This window comes from Poecilia reticulata, chromosome 6, assembly GCF_904066995.2.
Source record: "Poecilia reticulata chromosome 6, P_reticulata-male-v2, whole genome shotgun sequence".
In the NCBI taxonomy this organism is placed as follows: domain Eukaryota; kingdom Metazoa; phylum Chordata; class Actinopteri; order Cyprinodontiformes; family Poeciliidae; genus Poecilia; species Poecilia reticulata.
The window spans coordinates 23468622-23490856 of NC_088835.1; the positions used below are offsets into that span (position 1 = coordinate 23468622).

The following is a 22235-nucleotide window of genomic DNA, read 5'->3' on the forward strand; positions in this document are numbered from 1 at the left end:
AGATTACCCAACAAGTACAGCAGTTGTTTACTGAACTATGAACAATTATACATAATTATAACAAAACACTTAGGAAATTATCACCAATCAAAGGAGAACAGTAGCCTCACAAACATTTTTATTTAAATTTTTATTAGTATTTTTATTGTTCTAATTTTAGCATCTTTGACAATTCTTGATTAGATATTGCAGCACAGTTTATAGCAGACTCCAGACTTCTAAGTGTGATACACTTGTAGTTACATGCATTCACCATAAGCATACATCTCGCAATAGTTGTTTTTTTTTTTACTTTTTAGAATTTGTTTTTTTTTCTTTGATGAAGTGTAATAGAAAACAACTCAAAGGAATAAAATAACAAGCATTTGATGCACAATTTAAAATTTGTTCTTCATTCCTCCATAGACGTGACTTTTAGACATAGTCCATAAAGAAACGGAGCAAACCCGGCATAAAAACATGAAGGATAGAAATGGGAGAAACTAACAATACTGACTGAATAAATGCAAGACAAGGGTGATGACTTGAAAAACTGGTGAGTGCAGTCTACAGGCCTCTTCAAAGCGCACAATTAATGACATTCATGCTTATGCAAGAGAATGCAGGCTTTTCATTGACACTGTATGTCACAACAGCTGCAGTTCAGATGTCACATACAAGCATTGGATGAAGTCCAAACTCTGCCCGGCTGCTGGTGTCCAGTTTTAACAGTTGCTCCGTTGTCGCCGAGTAGATTGAAAGAGAGGTCAGCGGCATTTATGTCTTCCTGCTCATCCCTGTGGTCTGTTACACGGCACTAGAAGCTAAGTGTGTCCTATCTGCCAGGCGGTAATCAATAGGTGCTCTTCACGCGGCGCTGAGTTTGTCTGGCCTCTGACGAGTAATTAAAGAGCACGCTTCCTGCACACAGTTATAATGAGTAATGTTGTTTAAAGCAATGCCTCTTGCAGACGAATCAATACTTCTTATTTCCCTCTCATCTTCTCATTTGCGCTCTCCGTCCGCCTCTCCTATTTTTGCTGCATGTTGTGCATGCTTGTGCTTATAAAGCCGAACATCATTCTCCTTAGTGCTTGTAGGTCAGTGTGTCAGTGTGTCATGGCAGTGACGCCTACACATTTTGACAACCGCTGAGAGAAGAAGAAACCAAAATATCAAGTAAACAAAGTTACCCATGTGCCTCCAAAAGCCCGACAGTAATGGGCTGATTTGTCATATATTTATAATTGGTGATTGTTTTCTAATAGGTAAAAATGCTAATGACTAAAAGAAAACGGCGTGTATCAGTGTGGGGTGCGTGCTCTATTGCCTGGAACAGGAGAAACAACAGTAAGAGAAAATTAATATGTGTGGAAACGATGCATGTGTGAGTAACGTCTATGCACACCTTTCCACCATATTAGATTCTCATAATTGAATAAAACATGGACGTGCGCTGAACATCCCCTGAAAGGGAAATGGTAGTCACTAAAGCATAGAAAGAGCGCTCGGTAAAGAATTGCAAATGAATAAGTGATGAGGAACAAACGAAGTGTGGTACGGGAGAACAAGGGAGTGATTTACTCTTTAACAATACTCAAGACTGAGGTAAAGGAAAAGGATGTTATTTTTAGGTGGTTGTTATTTTAAAGATCCAATTGCCTGTTGTTTATAAGTTTCAGATTTTTTTTTTATTATATATATGCTATATATGACCAGGAACAACATTTCAGCTGAACACATTTTAGTTCCCCAGACAAACAGAAGTGGAGGGAGGAAGAGAGAGGAGGAAGAAAAGCTGGGAAAGGAACTACTCTCTGAAATATCCTGGAGGCCCTTGGCAGCATTAGTGAAAGGCCTGGGAGGTTAGGAAACATCAAATCAATGCATTGTAATGTGAATTGACTGCTGACTTTGATCATCTGCCTTGGGAGTGCTTTAGCATTGAGTGCTGTCACACTGGCTGGGTTAAGCAAATATGGTATGGGTCTGAAATGGAGAGACGGAGAAGGGTTCGAGAGAGAGGAAAAAATTGGACGCATGGCACCTGACTGTCAAGAGCAAACAAATAAAAATAAATAATATTTAAAAAATGATCTCTTTCTGTGGTTGTATATGGTTGCAGATTGAAAGTGGGATAGAAAATCTTATGTGCTGTGGACAAGTTCAATACAGTTTTGTAAAAATGTGCTGGATATATGCAAAAAAAACCTTAATTTAGCAATAGTAGAAGTTGAAGTAGTAGTAATAATGGCTTTGGGTCAATTGGCCTCTTTATAATCTTCTACCTCCAATATCTACCTACATGTTTTCCACCTTTCTACTTTCAGTTAGTATCTATTGGCAAATAATAATGTGCTTAATCCATTGTGCATAAAACTTTTGTACTTTATATTTCCAGAAATTATAGAGATAAATTGTGATTAAAAACACATTGAGATTTTGAATACAGTTTAGATAAGGTAAGTTAAGATACTTTTATTTATATAGCACATTTTCAGCAACAAGGCAATTCAAAGTGCTTAACCAAAAGGGGGCATATGTTTCTGTCCTTCCATTTGGGTCGCTACTGCTACTGGGAACAATTGAAATGCTAAACAACAAAACACCCATCTGTTTTCTAGCAATAGGTTAATTTTGTTACCTTGAAAAGACTACAAAAACCTCTCAATTATTGCCCCTCACCGAGCAACCCTAACAGAGTTCCACCCACTTCATTATTAGAAGACCGTGTCCTTGTCCATGTAGGCAAGGACATGTTCAGATAATCTTTCCTGTGCCATTACGAAGCCAAAAATATAGTTACATTTAAAAGTATATGATGTACATTGTACATTGGTGGTTAAAATACTTTACTTCCACTGCTTTCCCATTGTGTTTGATGGGCAATGTAAAAAAAAAATGTTGTGGTTCGAATTATATGGCAACCCAAGAACGTTTTGATTGTAAAGCAACATTGAAAATACTCCAATTGAAACTGCAGTGGTCAGGAAAAAAATATGTTTTTAAACCATGCAGAGTCAACTGTGTTGGTGTGAGGACAGCTCCTCCTCTTGGGTCCCCCCTCCAAAATGATGGGTCAGCCCCGCTTAGTGTCAAAAGCTGCTGATACCCCAGCTCTGAAAGTGGAAATGCTCTTAAGCCTTTCTCATATAATGGAGTGGCCAGTTTAATCTGGCCCTCTCTGAGTAAGAGCAGGTAGGGAAGAGAGTGTTTACCACAGTGCTCTGACCCTTTACTTTTTGCACAGAAGCCTCCAGATTACAGCACGGTGTAACAGAAGTGCACCATCTAGGAGTGTCGGTGTACTTGCTCCTACAAGTACACTGTGTGTGGTTCTTTTTTGAGCCCCTGCTTGTCATTTAAGTAATTTTCAATGTGACATGGTAACTAATACCTGATGGTCTGGTCTGATTATCTTTCAGAATGTTCAACTATCAGCCTAATGTCCCGGTTTTCAGAGTGTGGTCAGCCTAATGTCCCGGTTTTCAGAGTGTGGTCAGACAAAGAGAAAGTTGTGGTTGTTTGTCCGTAAATGTCTTTTTAATCATCTGGAGGTTAGAGATTAGAAAAGGCAACAAGAACGGTATGTGAAGTATCATCTCTGAACACAAAGCATGTGAAACCTTGAACCAGATGTGCTACGTCCTGTCTAAGAATAGGAAGCTGAGGAAGTCGGAACAGTTTACCAGAGTTCACCAAAAACCCTGGACAACAACAATTTGGAAAGTGTGTTGCCCAGGGATGCTTAAAACTACACAAGCATTTTTTTAAGTATAATGTACCTTGTCACAAAGCTGAAACCATCTCAAGCTGGTTTCTTGACTACAGCAATAAATTCACTGTACTCCAAGGGCCTCCTGTTATGTTAATATGGACACGGTTTCTGAGACATGTTTCTGACACCTGGCTTAATGGATGCCACAAAAAATTACAGCTGCTTCTAAAGACAAAAACGGAGGCCTAACCTTGTAGTAGAGACATGTACCTAATAAAGTGGCTAGTGAGGATATGTGTTCTGCGATAGTTGGTAGAAAGAGCTCAAACAAAGAGCCTGACAGACAAATGCTGTGTGGTTAAACCGCTGTGACAAAGAAAATACGAGGGAGAGGGAGATTCCTTGAGTCAAGCTGGTGCAGCAGAGAAAAGCCCAAAACCTCTTGTCACTGTAGTGAAAGAATAGCAAGACGACCCGTAGGTATTGGGCTGCTAGGTGCATCTCCTAACAAGCTGACTGTTCAAAGGGTTTTTAGTGCTCTAGAGAACATGAAAGGCATGTTTAAAAATTTAAAAGCCCGATCTGTTCCAGTGCTGTGGAGCGGCAGAGGGAAGCAGATTTTTACGTTGCCATAATTCCCTGGTTGCTTGCTTTGTAAATTAATTAAGATGTTTATGACAGCTGCTTGCACCTAATGGAATGCTTATAGAGTATGCTATTAATTATTACTGCCGGCCAACGCAGCAAGCTTTTATATTGCGGAGAATGTATGGCTTTGGTTGCAGCCCAGCTCTGCTCTCGGACTCCAGCTCAGAGTTACCCCCCCCTCTTCTTGTGTCATTAGCTCATCTGTACATATGATGGAAATGGTCACATTTTATGTATTCTAGGTGTTCACCTTTGTCTGTGTCCAAAGCTATGGGGAACTTATATAAAGCATATTTAAAAAGCATGGATTAAGTAGGTGACTATTCTGGCTTTTAGCAATTACAAAGCTTACAGTTTGTATTCCTTACATTAAACAAACAGGCAGCGTGTTTCATTACTAGTCCAGTTGTTTCTGCGTGGTATTTGTGCTGTGAACTGTAACTGACCCCATGAGTCTCACTTCAGCAGTTTTCTCCCCTGCTGCTAACTTGGCTTTTGACTGGAAAATACTGCATGCTTTTAGCAGAAAATAAACAGGAAGTCTGAGTGTGCAAATACTGGTGTGTTTAATCATAGATTCTTTTCAGTATGGCTGCATTCTTTATATTGACATGCAATGTATTAATCACAATGACAACAGTAAGATGTGAAGCATGAAGATAAGTTTTTTTGGAAAAGCATGCAAAATGCTAATCCAGTGTACGTTTAAACATTTTTTTTTTTTTGAAGCTTTGATTTTCAAAATGTTCAAAAACTTCAGAGACTTTCATAAGAAAACATCTACATTCTTGGCCTGGAAGTCTTTCATGTGTTATCAGCTGAACAGGCTTGAAAATACATGGAAACTGTGTTGATGACTTAGTAATGTTCAGATCTGTCAATATTTAGATTCACCCAAAACCAATTGTTCATCTTTTTTTTTTAAGATTCTTACCAGTTCCTTTATGTCATTTAGTCATTATTTAACTAGATGTTCCTTTGCTTTTATCTAATCTTTCCATTTTGTGCAAACAATTTGGCTTCCTGGAATCTGTAGCTCTTTTTGCACTCATACATGATAAAGCACCACAAGCATATTTTGGTTTTTGACAAGAATTTGAATTGGTGGTGGAAATGGTCTTGGTTTTAAGGGTTCTCGAGTTTAGTTTTGAAAGTTAAGTTTAGTTTCTAACATCAGCACACAGAGTTTACATAGTTGTATCTCAGTCTGAACATCCATACAGGAGCTTAGTCTGGTGTTAAGTTACCCCGAAGTCAGTTGGACAAATCAAAAGCACAGTTCAACTCCCATATTGCAACATGCACTTTAGATTTGTATCTCTCTATCCTCTCAGAAGTGAGGCATCATGTCGCTGCTCTGCAGAGTTTCATCCCGCGTTATCCTCTGATTAGAATCACATCGTGATGCAGCGGGGAGGAAAGAGGCAACAAACTGAAGCACCCTCCACCTGCACCGCGAGGGGCATCATGTGAAATATGTGTTCAGGCTTTCATCAACCTATTTATCTGCCGCACATTGGGCTTCCTCACGTGTAAAGTCCTCTGTTGTCTCGAGCTTTACAAAAGAGGGAGGATCTGTGTTGTTTTAATCATAGTCCAGTTCAGTGGCTGTCCCGTTATCGTGTGTGCAATTACAGGCCATTTGTGCTTTAAGCATGACACAGGAAACGGAGGAGTGGTTCCGCTGATCAACTCCCTGCTAATAGACGTACCTTTGATCTAGATAGAGCATGGGGCGGCTTACAAACTTGCAGGTTTTAATTATGAAATGCATGAAAAATAGATGCTGCGCTAAGTGCCGACCATGGTTGTGCTGAATAACAGTAGTAATGCACTTGCTGCTTTGCCTCTGCCTTTCCCTCACTTATATCTCCCAGTGCCTGAAGTGCCTCCATCCCAGGCTCTGTGATTCAGTTCGTTAATGCAGAGAAGCAAAACCGACAAGTCTGTGATATTAATTAGTGGACTGACAGACATGTAATTCATCTCCGAGGAAGTTTTCATTACATGCGAGGCTTCAGAGGGGCAGTTTGCCTTATTGGCAAGTGCTTAGACCAGACCTAATGGGGCTGCAGCTCCCTCCCTTCTGAGCAATTACAGCCAAGTCCTTATCAGCTGAGCCACGAGTCCACTGTTATGGGACCTTGACTTCCAACACACTCTCATACAGTGATCCTTCCCCATAGACCCTTGTTCATTAGACGAGTGCTCTGTGCTGTAGTCTCCTGCATGAGAATTGAGACTGAATGAATGATGATAATGACGAGTTTCCTGTATATTTTTGAGTCAGCCTTTAAAATATTATTAGCTGATAGTTTGTCATCAAAGCTCTTGTCCAGTTCCTCCCCCCCTTTGTGATTATAAACCAGTAAGGAAGATTGTCACAAAGTACTAAAGCTCATCTGATCCTCAAAGGTACACCTTAGTTCTTGAAATAATATCAAAACTCAAACAAGGGAGACAAAAACACCAACCACTGTGATTTCCTGAAGTATACTTTGCTCACTTGCTGTTATATAAAGAGGCTAAAAGTCTGGCAAACCAAAGACCTGTAGCCCTTATAATGATTGGTTTTAAATCTACTGCTTTTTTATGAATGTCTCAATTTCCCCATGCGTATTAAGTCCACGGGGATGAGATTGGCTAACGCCTTAGCCTTTATAGTTTATGTTTTATTTCTTTTAAACTCATGGACTTTTAATTTCAGCAATCTATGGGGTTGGAGGTAACTAACAATCCTAGCAATATTTTGTTTCAATCAGTTTATGTACCACAGGCCCCTAAGAATGGGCATTGTTAGTAGATTTGTATTATTAAAGTTGTTGTTGTGGTTTGGAGTACTCTTAGGGAAACATGCGTTTATTGTTTTTTTTTTAATCTGTTGTTAATTTTTCTCTGGAGTTTTAAGAGATTGTATTTGACCTGCACTAAGCACATTTATGAATCTCAGACCTGCTGTGACTACAGACACGAGATGCAGAAACCCAACTAGTCCCAACCCGCACAATAGAATCACAGTGACCACACCTGTTTCAGGTTTTCTTGTTTTGTATTTGTACACACAGACATTAAAGTTATTAAGAAAAAAAAGCACAAAAAAAAACATTACAAGCCATATTTAAGAACAGGCATTAAGTGTTGTATTGAGGAACTCTTTGAATCCTGACTATTATACAACAGAGTCAGTTCTCAGCTCTCAGCCAAGTGAGCCTGTGCAGCAGTTTCTTACCAATAACAATAGTATTTATCAGTGTTCCCTGTGGTACAATTAAAATCCCGTCAGAGTCTTAACTCTGCCTCCAAGCCATACCTGCTGTTTTTTGGCCCTCCTGAGCCACGTCAATTCCTCTGCTGCATTGTATAATTCACGAGCCCGCCATGCAGCGCCATAGACCCACCTGGAGACTCCAGGAACGTAGATATGCGTCTGGGAGGGTGTTGATCATGAACCCACGGGTCATTTGTAAGGGGCTGAGGTGCGTCTGACATAAAACCTCTAGACAGTTGAGGCTCCTATGATTTCAAGGTCACCCTGATAATGTCACTCTTCCACTGGGACCCTCCACCTTCCTGCGTCTCCCTCACCAAGGCATGTTTAGTTGTATTCTTTCATGACCTTTCTTTCTTTCGTCTTCTCAAAGACAGTTGTGATGTCCTCTAAAACTAATTTGGATGTATATCTTCTATTTGCAGACAATTCCATGGCGATGCTTTAGAGTAACCTGTGGAGTCTCGGAGTGGTTGCATTTAGTTAAAACCAATTAGAAATGACCAGAAATAACAGCGCCTGGAGACAAAGAAGTCATTTTTCTTTGAGCATCCCCAGAGAGTTGGCCTCTCCATGGATTAAGTGTTTTAGTATATTAGGGGGCAGCTGATTAGAATCATTGTGCTTTTTTAATCATTACATTTTTGCATGCATAGTGTAAAGCCGTATAATAGCTGGCACTAAGTGTGTCACAGCAAGATGGAGAATTTGTTTAAATGACTTTGTGTATAAAAGGTGGCCTTTGGAAGGCGTACCAAGCAACAGCATTGGCGTCCTTGCACCGGTTTACCTTTTCAAATCTAACGTCTCTATAGGATCTGTGTAGCAATGCAAAGCCTTATTCTGGCATTCCTGTGTTTCAAAGTGTTTCAAAGTTTATTATCGGTTAAATTGTTTGAATATGGAGCACCATAAAAATGGATTAACCCTCACTGGAACTATAAGATGCAGGAAGACACTTCTGTTTGTGTTGACAAGCTGAAGCGGTACTCTTAAAGTTTAATATATAACTGAATTATTATTTTTAGGAGGGGGAACAGATTCCAACTGATGAGTTGAGGCAGCATTTATGCTTGTTTGGGACAAAAGTGGACAGATGCTGAAAGTGACAATGCAATTATGGTTAAGTATTTTCACAAGCAAGTTCTGTCATGAGCCTGATACACTGATGCTTAAATAGAGAACCTAGAAGTTCTCCGTTTAAGCAGTTGGTATTTTCGCAACAAGTTGCTGTATAAAAAGTAGAAGCAGAAGAAGAATGAAGGGGTACTATATTCCTCAAATAGATATGCATATCGAAATTGGCTGTTGACTAAAATCAGTTTGACTTGCCATCGTTGGAGAAAAGCAGAAAAAGGAAATGTCTAGTCTTTTCGCGATTACTAAACATGCCACACCAGCACTGACAACAATACTGTTTGGTGTAGATATTGATATAAAGAAGAAAAGACACAGAATTAGCTGTTTTCAGTATCAGTAAGTTGTTTAACAGCAACTTCAGGTAAAACACAGAGATGAAAGGAAATTTGAAAGGGAATTAGTGATGTGACGTTCATGAACGATCCGATTCTTTTGAGCGGCTCTTTACTCTGAATGATAGGATGCCAGTCTCAGTTAGTGAAAGTTGCTCTTTGTTTTCCACAACATTCCTTTCTTATATTTGTTATATCCTAGTTTGTTTCTGTATTACAAATAGCATTAAAATCCTAATAATACACACTTGATATATATATATATATATATATATATATATATATATATATATATATATATATATATATATATATTGATATTATACACTTATTATTTTCAAAATCCTATTTTGAAAATATATTTTTGAAAATACTGCGACAGACTGGCGACCTGTCCAGGGTGTAAGTGCTTCTACTTTGCATCTGAATGTAGCTTTTTTTTTGTGAATTCCATCCACACATACCAGGTTCCTCCAAATTGAGAAAATGGCTTATTTTTGGTTTCTTTTTGAATGGGTCTTAGAAGTCAGCATTTCCTGAAGGTTTTGATTCCTTCAAAGAGCCTTAAGTCCCATCATTAAAGAAAATTGAATTTTCTATAGCATTTTGACACATGCCTGCAACTTGTTTAGGGTGCGAGAGAGAGAGAGAGAGAGAGAGAGAGAGAGAGAGAGAGAGAGACTGTCAACAGATAACTTGAATATGTCAGGATGTGCAGGACAGGCACAAAAAACAGGACATCTCACATGGTCATTATGGACCATGTAAGAACCCATAAGCAGCATACATAAACTCATCAATAGATTAAAACAGTTATGTTTTGATTATCTCACTGAATAGGAAGTTTGTGTTGCCAAGCAGACCATAAACTTTTGGTTGGTTTGAATTAGAATTTCTGCAGTGTATGTTTCTGGTGGGAATAGTTTTGTTATAAAAGTTTCCTGTATTTCTAGTTATGGTCTCCGTGGCACTCCACAGAAATTGGGACAATTTAATTAGCGATTTTGTTCATTTCCCAAAGTTTCTCTATTAGGGACAGTTAGGACAGATAGCAAAGGGGTGACACATTAACCTGTATCCAGCCTACATAGGTAGAGTTTGATCATTTTTAAACATAAAGTAAGTCCACTAGGGACATTGGTTTTACATTTTTCTTGCACAAAACACACCTGAAATCAGCAGCTCCTCAGTGGGTCACCAAATTCTGCAACAGAATACTTACAAACCATTAATTTAAATTAGGTGTGATAAAACACGAAAATATCATAAACTTTCTGAAAACAATATTCAAAGACTAGATATATCAACAAAACAAAGCTATGGTGAAAATAATTCTTTCCAGATTTCTTCATGACCATTAGAAATAAAGCAGACATTAGCATATTTACTGCAATATTGGCTGTTTGAATAACTGGTCTTCCCATTATTGACTGAATTTGCAAAAAATGAAAAAGCAGGGCCTTGCCTTTACAAAGACGGACACCTGTGCTGCTCTATAATAGGATGCATTAAAGCCAATAATTCCCACCATCTTTGTTCTACAATTGGTTCAATACACTGCTGAAATTAACTTGAGTTTTTTTTTTTTAGCTTTTATAATCCTTTGAAAAAGAAACCCTAGAATCAGTGAAAATTTGATTTTGCAGCTCAGACCTAAAAAAACCCGAGAAAAACGTATTTTGCCAGGTAAAGCCTGATAAGTGCATTTCTTCTAACAACCTTCAGTTGGGGATAGAAAATCATTTGTTACTGTCTGAATTTTCTATTTCTAATCTGAGAGGCCTTATTAACCAATTAACCGTGGCGCATATGTACAGTTAGCATTCCCAAGGCCTGCGTAAGTGACCCGTAACTTGAGTGGGTGGGTAGCTGGTCCCTCACTGGAACCACACTGGTTCTTCCCTGAATTGGGTCTGGTTATGTCCTTGTGTGCGGTGGGCGTGCAGTGATGGCATGTGGAGCAGGCGGCGTGAAGCAAGCCTTCCATGTCTCCCCAGACTGAACAGTGAATGAGGATAAGTGAGGAGCGCCAGTCAATGAATCAAGCAGCAGGAAGGGAGCAGCCAGGGGGGGAGTGTGACGTCCCCACGGGAGAGGCCTCGCATTAGGAACTTCCTCGTCTGTGTGTTTCTGGCACAGGTTAAATGGATCGCTCCCATTAGCGCGCTGAGAGGACAGCTCCATTATATGAAGGAGACTGTAACTTTGAATGTCACGGTGCAACAACCCCAGAGCACGCATCGTCTACCAGGGAGGCAGGGTGACAATAACCATCCATGATAATCATTCCCTGTCAGGCTTTAAGGAACCTGAAATTATGACGTACAGCCTGCCGTGGGCCTCAGACTTCATTACAGCGCTGTCACTTTGAGGCGTCTGCGATGGCATTGCGCTTCACAGCCGGCTGCAGCAGTGTGGCTGCCAAACCTCACTCTGACTCTCCTCCAGTCTAAATGGCATGTTTACAGGATGTGTGCCCCCCCTGCAGCTGGATGTGGTAGAGGTTAACCTCCAGTTGCCTGCATAGTACTTCTCTCCCTTCATGTCTCATGAGAACACTTGCTGAATTGTTTACACATGCAAGAGGGAATATAAATGATCAAAGGCCGTGCAGTGACAACTGGCCCTCCCTCCACTGTGACGAAATGTTAATGTAGAGTTTAGTATTCAGCTTCAACTTCATAAAGACTGAATGCAGGTTTGTCTTTTAACTTGCTACACTATTACTGCCCAGGATGAACGCATATTTACAAGAGGCATTCCTCAAGATATAAACATGTTTATGGCAGCTTGTTTGTCAGCCAAGGAGAGCTTCACCTCCAGAATGACCTCTGAACCTGCCATCCAGCAGAGAAGACACGAGTTGGCAGGCGTCGCCAATGTCAGTGCCCAGAGCAGACTTCTTCTTTCTCACCGCCTGACTCATTCATTGGCTTTTGTGGCCTCCTCTCCTTGCCACCTCCAATCACGGAAATCTAAATGACACATAGAGGGTGAAGCGGGCCTTCTTACCACCCCTCCTACTCCTTCAAACCTGCATGGCAACAGGCTACATGAGATTTGGTGCAGAACTGCATTACTGCCTCCTCGCAACATAGTTGTAAAACTATGGTTCTACTTGCAACAATAGTTACAACAAGAACTATTGTTGTAAAAGCTAATTATGTATTCCTCGGCTTCACGTATTTTGAAAGTCTCAGAAAAGAAGGTACTATAAACCTGTGTGCAAAATATTTAGGCACATGCTATATTCAGAAAACTGAACTGTTTTTTTTTTTAAATCAGTCTGTTCTATTATGTGTGTGTCAGACATCATTCTAAAATGTTCCAGTACCTATCGTGCAACGGTTTGTGACAATGATATTGAGCTGAACATTTGTTCAGTCGAAGGCTTCTTCAAGTTTGTTATAATACTGATAAAGAAAATCTTTCCCATAGCCATCACCGTTTTTTTTATAAATCTTTAATCAAATGAGCTACAACTACATTTAATTTACCTTTGGGATCAATCAAGTCGTTTTGGACTTGAATTTGAATTGAATTAAAATCTAAAAAATGATGGGTATGACTAAAGCTGTGCAAGGCCAGAGATTCTCCTAAAACAATACTTTTATTTGACACACTGATACACTTAATGTCTTTAATTTACATTCAAAGGTTTAATAAAAAGAGAGACAAACACTGAGGGATTCAAAGTAAACCATAAAAATAGCTATAGTACTAATATGGCTTCCAGCACAAAAATATATTGTGGTATTTGCAAAGCGAGTAGCTGATAAATATTTTTCTTTATTTTCTAACTTGAACACCGATTCCTAAAATGTTTTTTTCAACAAAATATGTATGAAAGCAGTGTACAAAAACCTTTTTTTTTTATAGAAAGGAAAGTGTGCACACAGACCTCAGGAACTTTGCTGCATGTCTTTCTGAATTAACACTAATGCCACAAAATCTATAAGAAATATGAAGTAAAGATTATTACATATCATTAAACCACAATGGACAAAGTTACACAATTAAAACGCAAAGTGAAAATAAAGACAGCCTCATAAATAATATTTGACCCAAAATTTACCACCGGATTTCTAAAAATAAGTAAATGAAATGGAAACCACATAAACTACATGTCATAATCAGCTCTATCATTTTCCAGTAAAACTTCTTCTAATCAATGTAAGATTAGCAGAATGGACAAAAGTATTTTTTCCAGTTTCCCAGTTTTTGGCCATCTGGAGCCAACAGCATTAAATATTCCTGAGATCAAAGGGAGTAACAACGTACACATCCCAGTCAGTCGGGATATATTTTATATGCGGGTACATAAGCTGCTATTTAGAGGTCTATTTAATTTAATTAATATTTATATATCAAATATATCTGCGTTGCCCTGCGACAGACTGGCGACCTGTCCAGGGTGACCCCGCCTCTCGCCCGGAACGTTAGCTGGAGATGGGCACCAGTATGGATGGATGGATGGATGGATGGATGGATGGATGGATGGATGGATGGATGGATGGATGGATGGATGGATATCAAAATTAATCTGCAATATGTGTACATTTTCAATTAGACTCCTCTAAAATTGAAGAAATGTAACAATGTTGGAATTAGTAATTCAGTGTCTAATAAGCAGCTCACTATTAAAAATGCAGCATTTTCACAGTATTAATTCTTGCAGCAGAGTTAATAAAAAGCTGAATAAAAGCAATGATATTAAGTGTGTTTACTACTTTTATGCACTTGTTCGTGTTTGCATATTTTTCTTCATATTTTCTACCATCTTTTCTCCTAAATATGTAGGCAATTGACCCTTTTGTTACCATGCATACTATAGTCTGCTGTTGCACTCTAAGGGCTTACTAATTGTAACATTGTATTAAAGTTCCTTTACAGGGAGTAAGCAAATAAGCCACATTGAATACCTTTGTGGACATGAGTTTATTTACACAGACAAACCTGCATCTTTCATTGTAGTGAAACCCAAGCATATAACTGAAGAATGAGTCACCGTCTGACAGGTAGCAGTGTGTGAGAGTGTGGTCTGTGTGGCTAATGATGGGCAACAACATTTGCACTGTACACGCCCTCACACAACTGCTGTTCGTTTCCTCTACGATGAAAACATTCGACAAAACAAAGATATGTTAGCAGCTGTGAGATTTCTCATTAGACAATGAAAGAGCGTGTCGCACTGTTTTGCAGCTTTCGCACATTATTTACATTTGAAAAAGATGATGCTTCTTTTTAAAACTGAGGATGTTGTTTTTTTTTTTTTTTTTCTTGAGTTTGCAAGAGGTCTGACAAAAATCCAGGAAAAGTCAGCCTATTTCTGTGTAACTCAGTTTCCACTGAGCACACCAGCTGTGGTCTAAGAAAATGTTTTTACCTCGAAACAGAAACCGTTACAGATTTTTTTTTTCCCCCTTGTCTTGTTGTGCTGCACCTCGATGCTGCTTGTTTTTAATTCAACATCAGATTAAACTAACTTCCATGTTATTTGACTAAAGTGTTGTTTTAAAGCAACATTTCAGTTTACATTTTCCTTGCATAAAGCCACAGTTAAACCAAGCTGTAGCTGTTTGCCCTGAGCACAAGAACAATGCTGGAGCTACATCACAGACTGCCAGCCCCTAGGTGAATGCCCACCCCCACCATTACCCCCCTTCTTTCTGCTCAGTGGAGTTGATATCATTTGTAGGTTTGTGTATGTCTATAAAAGACTGAAGGGCTTATTTGTTTTCCCCCTCGTTGCTCTTTGACTCGTTCCCTCCTCCAACATGTTTGAAGTGTTGTTATCTCCGGCCAGGCAGTTTTTTTTATTTTTTATTTTGTTTTCCTCCTTCTTCTTCTGCGAGTTATTGAATCATGTCAACTTGCCGTCCCCCGAGTTTCAAATGCAAGCTGTAGAAAAATTAGCCATTGCTTCCGCATGACAAGTGGGATCTATTAGTGTGCTCTCTGTCCTGCGTAGCATGAGCGTGCAACGGAGCCGCGGGGGACCTCGGCTGGCTCCGCGTTTGTCTGTGCCAGGCTCCTGGGGCGTTAGACCGATGTTTCAGACAGGAGGAGCCACAGTGAAATTCAAAGTAGCTGCTCAATGGGTTGACCCCATCCCCCAAAGACATTGCAAATATATGTATATATGTATAGTTAATTTTTCTTAATTCTACATGGTGTAACAATAACAGATATTTACTATCAAGTTACCTGGCTTTAAGAAAAAAAACTGATATTTATTTCCTATGTAACCTGCTTAGATTGGAGGATTTACTGACACAGAGGTCAACTTGCCTACATCCCCATAGGGCCTCATGATTACTCATTTGTTTAGACCCAATCAGTACTCAGCACATTAGTATTCCAAATGTTGTTTATTATTTATATTTAAATGTCCTTTTCTGCCTGCAGAACATAAAGGCGTAACCATCTTCTGACATTTTTTGATGTAGCAAAACTCTAAGAGAGAAACCAGCCAATATACATGCAGAAATATTTGTTCCACTTGAATATTTTTCCATTTGGTCAGGTTACAGCAGAAAACTAAAATGCATTTGTTTGGGCTACGTGATAGACCTATAAAATGCACTGGCTAGGTGATGTAGAAGGAAAATACTGTTATTTTAAATATATATATTTTTTAAATTAAAGTCTGGAAAGTGTTCTATATATTTTATTCAGTCTTCTTTACTTCAGTGCCGCTAAATAAAATACAGTGCCACCATTGCTTTCAGATGTCACCCAAATATTATTATTATATGCTTTATATAATTCCTACTGTTTTTATTTTTGTTTTTTTGAGAATAGCATCATGAAACCAGGAAACACAAAAGACAGATCGTGGGTAAAATTGTATCATTAATAACAGGAGCAGCAAAGACATCTGAGGTAACTGTGGAGGAGCTGTAGAGAAGTGCAGCTCAGGTGGAATAAACAGGACAACTATTAGTCAGGCACTCTGCAAATCAGGCCTTTATAGAAGAGAGGTGAAGAGAAGCTTGCCGCAAACTTCGAAAAGTCACGCAGTCGACATGTGGTTGAAGGGGGTTTTGGTCAGAAAACAGAACATTTTGCTCTGCTTGCAGAACACTAACTCAGCACTTCTTCCTCAGTGAGTCACCCTCGATGTGAAACACAGTAGTGGCAGCATCATGCTGCTTTATTTTTAGAAGGAACAAGGAAGTTGATGGGACTTGATGGGGAGGTGAGTGTAGTTAAATGCAGGGAAATCATTGGATAAGCTGAAAAAGACGAGAGACTGGCGTAAAAGTTCACCTTCTACAACTTTGTTTTATATAAATGTTATTTTGCTTATCAAAGGGACATTTTGACAAGCATAAGTGTTTTTCTTTTTTCAAACAATTTTACTCCACTTTGTGTTGATCACTCAAATAAAATGCAAATGAAATACGATTTACATTTCTGGTTGTAATGATACAATTTTTTTTTTTTTTTTTAAATAACTCAGTGTCACTTAAAATCACATTGGTGTGATTTTTGTATTGATGGCTGTCGGTTTTAATGTGTTGTTGTTTTATCTTTGCAGGTATCTCGGTAACAAAGAAGACACACACTTGTAAGTACGATCCCAATCATTTCTTAGTTAGAGATAACAATTTTGAGTTGTTTTCCCCTAACAACTCAGAATTTTTAAGTAAAGTTTTGAGTTGTAGGAATATAGCTTTATACGAAACTCATTAAATGGGAAAAAAAAAGTTTGTTTCTCATATAGACAGGTGATAAAGTCACATTTGTTTCACAGCTCCTCATTTTGTCATTTTTCCCTGACACAGAACAGTTCCGTGCTCACATCCAATCCGCTCTCACCCCTTTGTATCTCTCCTGTTCCGTACTGTAAAGAGTCTGATAACCCCAGAGAGGAAATTAAAATGCTGCGCAGTCTTGTGACTTGCTAGACAATCATGCACATTTGAAGCAGACAGTGTGGTGAAGCATCTCTTTGTTTTCTGCAAGGCCTTGCAGCTGAACAACAAGGATGTGGTGTTGTGTGGTGGTTTGTAACCTCTGAGGCTGCAGTAACTACCAGAATTCTGTGTTCTTCAATACAGATCATATCGGCAAAAAAATTGAAAGATATCGGGACAGGCGTTGACACGTGTCTCTAATCTAACATGCAAGGCTTCTGCGAGCTCCACTGTAATACTGTGGAGCTCAGCTTTTCAATTTCGCTCTGCACGTTAAGAATTGATGAGCAGCCAAACCTGCAGGAATCAATAATCTCCAGGAGATTTGCACTGTATTTTGACATGTGTGAAGTGCAATTGAAAACGCATGTAAAAATACTTTTTTTGGAGGGAGTGGGGGGCTGATCTGTAGTGTGTCTGTGTATGCAGCTGAAAGGCTTATGTGTGCGTTCATATCCCTCTGTGTGAATGGAAGAAACCAGCCCTGAAGGCTATTCTTTTGCTCTGATCACTCTGATGAAACTTGTGGAGAGGGGGAAGCCAGAGGGGCTTTTTGTAAGAGCGGTCGGAGTGTTTTAGACTGTGAGCGTAAAACACCCCAGCTCTGCGTTACATCAGACAGCGGGGCAAAGGATATGGTCTTCAAGCTAGACAGCTCTACCTTGCTCAGACAGCGCCGTCAAAATAACAGGATGATCATGTGTTAAGCTATTTGCTTGTCCGGAGGCACTACCATAATTTTTTTTTTTTTTTTTTTTTTACGTGCGAATGTGTGTTTGGGTCAGAATATCTTTAATGTCGAGAGGAACACACATTTTAACCCACAGTTCCCTCGTCCCACCAACTTAATTAGTTCTACTCTAAGCACCTCTACGCGGATGGGGAAAAAAAGAGGGACCCAAATCAAAGAGCATGATTTAGGAGTGTTGAGTTTAAAAGCCCTCGGCTGAAACTGGACTTTATCGTCTCATTTCAGTTAGAAATATTCAAATCTCAACTGTGTGAGGAAATCAAAGTAAATCCCCTTAACAAGTAGTTGATTGCTCTGCCTCACAGACAGGAAGCTGCTGTAGTGCCTCATCAGGGCTGTGTGCTCAGAAGAAGAAGTTCAAGGGCCAGCTAATGGTCATTGAGGTTGTAAAGGAAGAGCCTGGTGATTATATGGCTGGCGGAGTAATAATGAGGGAGATGTCTCTGCCCTGCATGGTTATAGCCAGTTAGTGGATCTATTTCTGTTCTTGGAGGGAAAACATTGGGTTACTTGATTTACTGGATGACGCTGACACTCGAAATTTGAGCTTGGCTGTCTTACTTGCTTGTGTTTATGCAGCATCTTGCAAAAGGATTCATTACCCTTGACTTCTTTTTATTTATTTATTTTTTTACAATTACATCCAGAAACTAGAATTCACATTGTTGGGATTTTATTTGACAGACAAACCGTAGCTATGAATTGAAAGTGGTTACTAAGCAACTTGTGCACGTATGCACCTCTAACTGTATGTCTTGGACTTTTGTCACAATGGACAACCTTGCACCTCGCAGTACAATGTGAACTGGACTTCTCGCAGCTTTGTTCTTTGTACTCTTCCAGAAAGATTAGATTTGTGAAGTGCATGTTTTGAAGTTGTACTCTCAACATTGACAGGCATTACCATGGGCCCCTTGGCTACCCTTTTAATTAATATTATTCTTTCTCAGCTGTCCACTATAGGCTGACTGCCTCGTCGCAGTAGATTTGCAGTTGCACATTGCTCCTCCCGAAGGCAATCGGTTGCCTTCGGGAGGAAGGCAACCGATTTATATTGGGGCATCAGAGTAGACTATTCTGAATATGAAGACATGCCATAGTTTTCAGATTATTATTTGCGAAAAAGTTCGAAAAACGAAACGTAGTTCATTTCACTGCAATTATGTGCTACTCCACGTTGGTCTAAAATCCCATTAAAATAGATCAAACTTTGAGTGTGTAACATGAAAAAATGTGAAAAAGTTCCCAGAGTACGAACTCTCTCGCAAGCCACTATATGAAAGTACGGGTTTCTGTGGGTGTGTGTGTGTGTGTGTGTGTGTGTGTGTGTGTGTGTGTGTGTGTGTGTGCGTGTGCGGGTGTGTTTTTAAGAGGTCTCCCCAGTCCAACCTAAACCACAGGGATGGGTCGTGTCTCGCTGACTCTCCACTCTGCCTGAGTGATCAAACTGCTGGAAGCTCCCCGCCATGCCAGTCCCCTCATCAATATAAATTACAGGGGCAGCTGTTCGCTGGCAGCCTCTTCTCCTCTCCTTCCCTCTCCTCCATCTACCCAAATTCACTAATCATTGAGCCATCAGAAGGTGAAGTGTCCTAGATGAAAACAGATACTTATTTTTGCTCCAGTGGCTGTAATAATGTCCACTTTTTGTGTAGTCTTTTTATATTAGTTGTCTTGGTATTACTTGAGACACTATTTTCTCCTTATTTGTCTGCCCATCTTTCATTTTTCCCTTCCTGAAAAGGAAAAGGCCATCTTCAACGCTTTTTTTTTCCTTTTTTTTCAACCACCGGGCTTTAATTCTCATCAAGAAGTCAGCTGTGGTTTTCCTGAGCATGTCCTTGGCAGTTTTACCACATGCTCTGTTATATGGACTCGTTTCTGTCAAAACAGCCAGAGCCTAGAAGACACGAGAGCAAAAAATAATTTAATTTTACCTGCTGGTCTTTTTTTTTTTTTTTCTCTGACTTTGATGGTAGACACCAGATACTCCCCATAACCATCTTCTACCTCATCAGGGCCATGTTTTCTGTGAGATGAGTTTCTGTTTGGACCTGTTGGTGTGGAGCGAAGGCTCAGATGCAGCGCCTGATTACACTGAGATTAGACGTCTCACCTCTAATCTCCCATCAGCAGTCTGGGACTCTGTCTCACAGCTCGAATTGCAGAAAACTAGCCAATGCACACGCGCACACACACACATGCACGCACATGCACACACACACCCCTACACGCACACAAGTACGTGTTATGTGACATGTAGCCAGGATGCTCTGTGTCGAGCAGAGCAGATCATCTGATTAACTAACCCTCTCACCATCCTGCTGCTGCATATGTACATTACGCTGATTGTTGACGATTTGAAGGAAAATACAGAAACGGGGAGATTCATATTTTTAGAGATGGACTGTACAGAATTTGGTCACATTTTTTTTTTATTCTCTTTTTTAATTCTTTGTAGGCCACTAATACCTAAATATTCAAAACTTCTACCCCAGAGTATTAATATAGAACATGAGATTTTTCTTTTCTTTTATGATATTTTTCAAATTTGTTTAGTTACATCCCAAACATGAAGGTTAAAAAAACTGATCTTATGTGGTTCCAAGCCCAAATATTGTTAAAATAAAATCTAATTGAATGTGAGAATATATGAGATGAACTCAAAGTGAAAGGTAAATTAGCAGACATGCCTCCATGTGTTGCTAAAATACTTTCCTATAGTAGATATATATGTGCTTCCTCTGTCTAAGCCCCTCTGATACTGCAAATAGCTCACTTCCAGATTCATCCCTACAGTTTCTGCATCCTGACAACAACACAACAGTTTGTGTTGTTGTCAGCACAAACTGTTAAGACTGGCTAATCTCAGGATCATATAGCTGCAGTCACCAGTCAATTTGTTAGAAAATCTCTACATATTTATCGTTTGAAAAGCTGCAGAAATATGTCAAAGAACAAGAAAAATAAAATAGTTTACTGTAAAGCTAAATTGTGCAACAGCACAGCTCATCTCCTTAAAGGTCTCCAGTTCAAGAAAGTTGTTTTGTTAGTTAAAATAATTTCAGAATAATGTAACCAGCAAAAAGCTTCATTACCGTTAATGTCTCTTTTTATTATATTTTATTTCACAATCTCTTGCAGCTGTTTTCATTATTTGCCACTTAATTTAAGATAAGTGGTGTATGTTTGGGATGAAACTGACATTCGAGTTGGCCAGAGGGAGGCAGCAGTACAAATGTAACTGGGGGACGAAGGAGGAGTCCAGACAGATGAGGTTTCCTCTCTCCTCACTTTAAAGATGCATTTTTAGACAGCCCCAATTTCTTTCCACCCTTTGCAAAATTTATCTCCATTGAGGTAACAGACATTGCACTGATTGAGAAACATGGCCCTTTTCCTGCAGCATCATTTATTTGCTTTCAGCGTGTATTGAGTTTCTCTCGTCTGTGACGTGCACTCCCATACTTGTAGTACAGTCAAACTCTTTTGTTTTTCAAAGACACAGATTAATTAGATTTTTCTGTGCTGCTTAAGGAATAGAGAGCATTTGGAGTTACAGAAAAGTTACTGTACTCAATGGGGCGAAATTAAAGTCGAAAAGTCTGAGTTTGTACTATGCACTTCATGGTTTGGTTCAGTTGAATTAATTTTCTCCTTTTGACTTTTTGTCATTACACAACATTAGCTTGAAACATCAGAGACGTTTTTGAAAATGTCTCATTAATCCAAGTTAGAGTTTGTGTTTACAAGTCACAGTGACAGTGTTTGCCTATTTGAAGCAACTTCTTCACCCCTATAGCGGATACTAAGGTTTTATTTTTTTTTGTTTTGTTGTTTTTTTTACCAAAACTTAGTGTGATGCTTGTTTCTTGCTTGTTTGTTTTCTGTAGTTGTGCCATGTCTGCAAAGGTACAGAGCGCAAATTTTACAGTGAAAGGAGATATTCTCTCTCAAGAGTATATAAGAATTGTCTGAACAACTTTTGTGGAATCAAAGCTTTCTCTTTCTCATGCATCTCGGTATGATGTTTTTGGGGGTTTTTTACATTGTTTTTTACATAGTGGAAGTGCATATTTTTATTGTGTTAGGAAACTGGTACATGATTTTCATAATGTTCTACAAACACAATCCGTGTAGTGCATTAGTATACAGTACCCTATACCCATATCCAGCATGCTCCATGGTGGCTGTTGTATTTTCAGGGTGATTTGTTGTTTTCTATCGCATACAGGAATTTGTTTATCATTGAAAAGTTCAGCTTTAGTCTCTTACCAGAGTGTTTTCTTCTAGACGTTTCCTGTGTTCCCTACAAGACTTGAAAGACGCTTCAAACTGGGACCGACTTTCTTCTTGCCGCTCTTGCATGAAGGCCATGTTGCTGGAGTTCACAACTAACAGCTATGTTAGTTTCACTGGCTGTTTTTAGGGCTATTAGAGCAAAGGGGTGATACACTTTAGATTTTTATATTTGAAA

General features: G+C 39.3%; 1 protein-coding gene across 1 annotated transcript in view; it reads left to right on the forward strand.

Annotated features, from left to right (window-relative positions):
• Positions 1-22235, forward strand: part of roraa (RAR-related orphan receptor A, paralog a) — a 210761-nt gene that overhangs the window by 119682 nt on the left and 68844 nt on the right. The window contains exon 2 of the mRNA XM_008412275.3: positions 16629-16658. Within this exon, the coding sequence (XP_008410497.1) occupies positions 16629-16658 (30 nt within the window). The remainder of the gene's footprint in view (positions 1-16628; positions 16659-22235) is intronic.